The following is a 4933-nucleotide window of genomic DNA, read 5'->3' on the forward strand; positions in this document are numbered from 1 at the left end:
AACAAATGAGCTTAAATCACTTATTTTGTATGAATCCGTCACCTTATTCATTAATATTTGAATAATATTTATATATATGAATATTTTTAATTTATTTTCTAAACTCTTATCCAATAATATTTGTTAAATTCTAAATTGTATAGTTAATATAATTTCAAGACAAACTATATCCAGTAAACACCACTTTAAATGTTAATTTGATTAAAAATATATTTTTTAATTTATTAATTAAACTCAAATATAAGATAGAAGAGTAAAATTTATAAATTTGATAATTGAATTGAATGATTTATTTTTCAATTAAATTATAAATATCTTTAATATAACCCATTAGAATTGACCAGTGCTACTGTGTGTCAACTCCTAAAATAAATAGTTGATATTCATAATAGTAAAAAATTCTCAAGCATAAGAGGAACCGCCTGAAATTTGATTACCATTACAATTCTCATGAATATAATGATTAAAAACTAAAAACAATTAAATGAAAAGTAGTGGCCACGCGCCGGGACAAGAAAACAGTAAAAAAGGAAAAAGAGAAAAAGAGTAATTGCCAGACCAAAACACCATAATGGAGAGATTATAGGAGTGTGTTGAGATCTGAACAAGAATTAATAATAAAAAGAAATTACAAAAGAAAAAAGAATATAAATAATAAAAATATAGATATATTAAAAATTTTCACCTGAGCTTTTGTCTGTGGTGACCCATTACAGAGTGAAATATTAAGGGGGAAAAAGGGGAAAAAGAAAAGAAAAAAACCTCTTTAAAGGCACTGAAATGTCTCTTTCTCTTTCTCTCTCTTAAATGTAACAAATTAAACACTCCTTTAGCCTCTTAAGAACTCCATTCATTCATTCACACTTCATAATAAAACTCTATCCTTTTCAGAACTCCTCCTTCTTCATCTTTGTCTCTCTCTTTTTCTCTTGCCTTAAAACAAAAACGCAATAAAGATCTTGTCTTTCTGCTTCTCTGTTTTAAGTTTTCAATCTTTTCTTGAATTCTTACATTCTTTACCCCCGACACAGTCCTTATAAAGGTAATTTCTTTTTCTTCTTCTTCTTCTTCTTTATACTTTGAATTACTGTTTTTTTTTTTTTAATTATTTGTTTATGAATTTTACATGTTCGTTAATATACTCTGCTACCAAGGGAATCTCAATTCTTTTTGCCATGGAGTTATTCTTTTAGTTATTTAGTAACTACCCAATTTAGAAAAGTTCTTTTTTTCTTTCTTTAAATTTGAATTCTATGTGCTAATCAGATGATGTACAAAATTTTCAGGTGATATTCACTTTCTTTTTCATATATATTAAAGAATGATGAGAGATTTTGGAGTTATTAAACCCCAGAGGGAACAATTGAGAGTTACAGAGAAGTGTTTAGATTCACAATTATGGCATGCTTGTGCTGGTGGCATGGTTCAAATGCCACCTTTGAACTCTAGAGTGTTCTATTTTCCCCAAGGGCATGCTGAACATGCTCAAGGGAATGTGGATTTTGGTCGTTGCCAAATTTCTGCAATGATTCCTTGTAAGGTTTCTGCTATCAAATACTTGGCGGATCCTGAAACAGATGAGGTCTATGCTAAAATTAGACTAATCCCTTTAATTGATAGGGATGTGTTTTTAGAAAATAGTGGTGATGATTGTGATGATGGATTGTATAATGGAGCTGAGTCTCAAGAAAAGCCTGCTTCTTTTGCTAAGACATTGACCCAGTCTGACGCTAATAATGGCGGTGGGTTCTCTGTGCCTCGTTATTGTGCTGAGACTATATTTCCAAGATTGGATTATAGTGCTGAGCCTCCTGTGCAGACCATTCTTGCCAAAGATGTGCATGGTGAGACTTGGAAGTTTAGGCATATTTATAGAGGGACTCCTAGACGACATCTGTTGACTACTGGGTGGAGTAATTTTGTGAACCAGAAGAAGCTTGTAGCTGGAGACTCAATTGTGTTTTTGAGGGCGGATAATGGGGATCTTTGTGTGGGGATTAGACGCGCCAAGAGAGGGATTGGTGGTGGAAATGAGTGTCCATCTGGGTGGAATTCTTTTGGGGGTTATGCTGCTGGGTTTTTGAGGGAAGATGAGAGTAAATTGATGAGGAGGAATGGTAATGGGGATAATAAGAGTAAAGTAAGGGTTGAGTCTGTTATTCAGGCTGCAACTCTTGCAGCTAATGGCCAGCCTTTTGAGATTGTTTACTATCCAAGAGCAAGTACTCCAGAATTTTGTGTTAGGGCCTCGGCAGTGAGGGCCGCAATGCAGATTCAGTGGTGTCCTGGGATGAGGTTCAAAATGCCTTTTGAGACTGAGGATTCATCCCGGATTAGCTGGTTTATGGGAACTATATCTTCTGTTCAGGTTGCTGATCCCATCCGCTGGCCTAATTCTCCGTGGCGGCTTCTGCAGGTACTTTATCTATATCCTAATTTAGCATTAGAGAATGTGAAATTTGTAGATCCCTCAATTTGACTGCTTGCTGTATCAAGTTGGTGACAGATTTGGTTTATGATACCCTAGTTGAATAAATTTGAAATAGTGCTTACTGCTGTAGGATACTAGAAATCCTGATATTTGTTTTAGTTCTGTTAAGTTAATTCGTTTTTGTGCTGGGAAATTCATGGTTTTTTCTTGTCTTGCTCCGAAATTTGTTTCTTTCCATGGTTTGTATATTCATTTGCACATTGAATGAGAGAACTTGGTTAATCGTATGACATACATGCTATTTCTTGGTTGAACCACCGACATGCATCAAAAAGTGCGCCCTATTATATATGTCCTACCTTAGGCTTCTTATAAGTTTATGTTAATTGATACTGATTTTAACTTTCAGCCCAAATTTCTTATCTGACAAAATTTTATCTTTTCAGGTGGCATGGGATGAGCCAGATTTACTTCAGAATGTGAAGCGTGTTAGCCCATGGCTAGTTGAACTGGTAGCAAACATGCCAGCCGTTCACCTTTCGCCCTTCTCGCCTCCTAGGAAAAAATTGAGAATTCCACAAACCCCAGACTTCTCCTTAATTGGCCAACTTCAGATGCCATCATTTACCAGCAACACTCTCAATTTGAACAGTCCCTTATGCTGTGTCTCAGATAACATTACTGCAGGCATACAGGGAGCCAGGCATGCTCAATTTGGACTATCTTCAGCAGATCTCCACATCAACAAACTGCAGTCGGGTCCTTTTTCAGTTCGTTTTCAGCAGTTTAATCATGTTGCCCCAACTTCTAGAATCCCCAGCTTCAACTTCGCTGGTGATACTCAAAACAATGATGATGTATCTTGCTTCTTGAAAATGGGAAATCCCACTTTGAGCCCCAAGGAAAGCACTGAAACTAAGGCACCACACATCTTATTGTTTGGTCAGCTCATTGTCACCAATCAGCAGAGTTCTCAAAGCTGTTCCGGTGATACAAATGGAAATAGTTCATGCGATGGAAATCCAGATAGGACAGCCAATGTTTTTGAAGGTTCTGTTTCTGCAAGCCATCAGACCACTACTCTGGAAAATTCTTCTGATGAAGGGTCTCCCTCTTACAAAGAGCACTGGAAAACTGACCTTGGCCTGGAAACTGGTCATTGCAAGGTCTTCATGGAATCAGAAGATGTGGGTCGAACCCTAGACTTATCAGTCCTTGGTTCATATGAAGAGCTCTATGGAAAATTAGCCAACATGTTTGAGATTGAGAATTCAGATATGTTGAGCAGTGTTCTTTACAGGGATGCAGCAGGTGCCATTAAACGTACAGGAGATGAACCCTTTAGGTACTTTTACGTACTTAATTCCTTTAATTTAGTTGTTCTTTAGCAATCATATATTTCAAGCTTCCTAATATATTATTTTCTTTTGTTACTGACAGTGAGTTTTTGAAGACAGCAAGGAGATTAACCATTCTTACAGATTCAGGTAGCGAAAACATAGCAAGATAGAGAATGAGGAATTCAACTAAATTGTACAGTTTATGAATCTTTTCTTTCAATTTTTTACTTTAATAGGGAGCTGTGGCAGAAGCCTGCATCATCCAATTTTGGATATTGTAGTTCACATCATTATGCAGAACAACTTAACTTGCACTGAAACTTATGGCATAAAACCCTTGTTACCAAATGAGTTTCACTATGAATGGCTTGCTCTCTCTTTTTCTATTTTTACTCAGGGAAGAAAAGTTCTTTGCTTTGCTTTTGGTTGCACTTGAATATCAGCTGCCTGTGTCAATTGTGTATGTTGTTGGAAACATTGTTGCATATGAAAGATTTTTTGATATTGACATATCAACAGGGATGGAAACAAAACCAAAACAAATGCATTTTTGTTTTCAAAAGAAAGGTTATCTAATCTGAAACTCAATATGAAAACAAGTTGTTCAACAATTGCTTGGGACTGAATTAATTAGGGTTTCTAAGTTCTGGATAGGTTTGACTGACATATGGGGTTTTGATTTTGCATAGAACTAGATATGAATCAGATATGTAGTGTCTAAAAAATCATGCAAATTAAGCAAAGTAGACTTCTGATCTTGTTGTGAAGATTCTAAAGAATTTATGTTAATATGATGACATTAACATATGATAGATCAAATCTGGTGAGGTGTGGAACATCCAAAAAATGGCTGGCAGTGGCAGATATATATGCCAATAAAACCGTCTGAAAGTCAATTCTAACCAACTAGTCAACCTTTTCATGGGATATTAATTTCAATTTTTTTCTTTATTTTTTTTCTCTTTTCCTCCAAGTGTGTGGCTTCAAAATGAATAAAGAATTACTCCTTCCATTTCATATTAAGTATCATTTTTAACAATTCACTTAAATTAAAAAAATATTTAATTGGCTTAATTACAGAAAAAAAAAACTAAATAAATTAGACAGAATTACCCTTCTATATTTATTGTAAAATTATTATATCTATTTCAACACAAGAATA

The 4933-nt window shown here is 34.9% G+C and overlaps 1 protein-coding gene across 1 annotated transcript; it reads left to right on the plus strand.

Moving 5' to 3' along the window:
• The first annotated feature begins 293 nt into the window (after positions 1-293).
• Positions 294-4163, plus strand: LOC8278088 (auxin response factor 18-like). Its single transcript, XM_015728306.2, has 4 exons — positions 294-1042; positions 1287-2416; positions 2878-3776; positions 3872-4163. The coding sequence occupies exons 2-4, from the start codon at positions 1322-1324 to the stop codon at positions 3939-3941; spliced, it is 2064 nt and encodes a 687-aa protein (XP_015583792.2). The 5' UTR covers positions 294-1042; positions 1287-1321; the 3' UTR covers positions 3942-4163.
• Positions 4164-4933: the final 770 nt, after the last annotated feature.

Source organism: Ricinus communis, chromosome 6 (assembly GCF_019578655.1).
Source record: "Ricinus communis isolate WT05 ecotype wild-type chromosome 6, ASM1957865v1, whole genome shotgun sequence".
Classification (NCBI taxonomy): domain Eukaryota; kingdom Viridiplantae; phylum Streptophyta; class Magnoliopsida; order Malpighiales; family Euphorbiaceae; genus Ricinus; species Ricinus communis.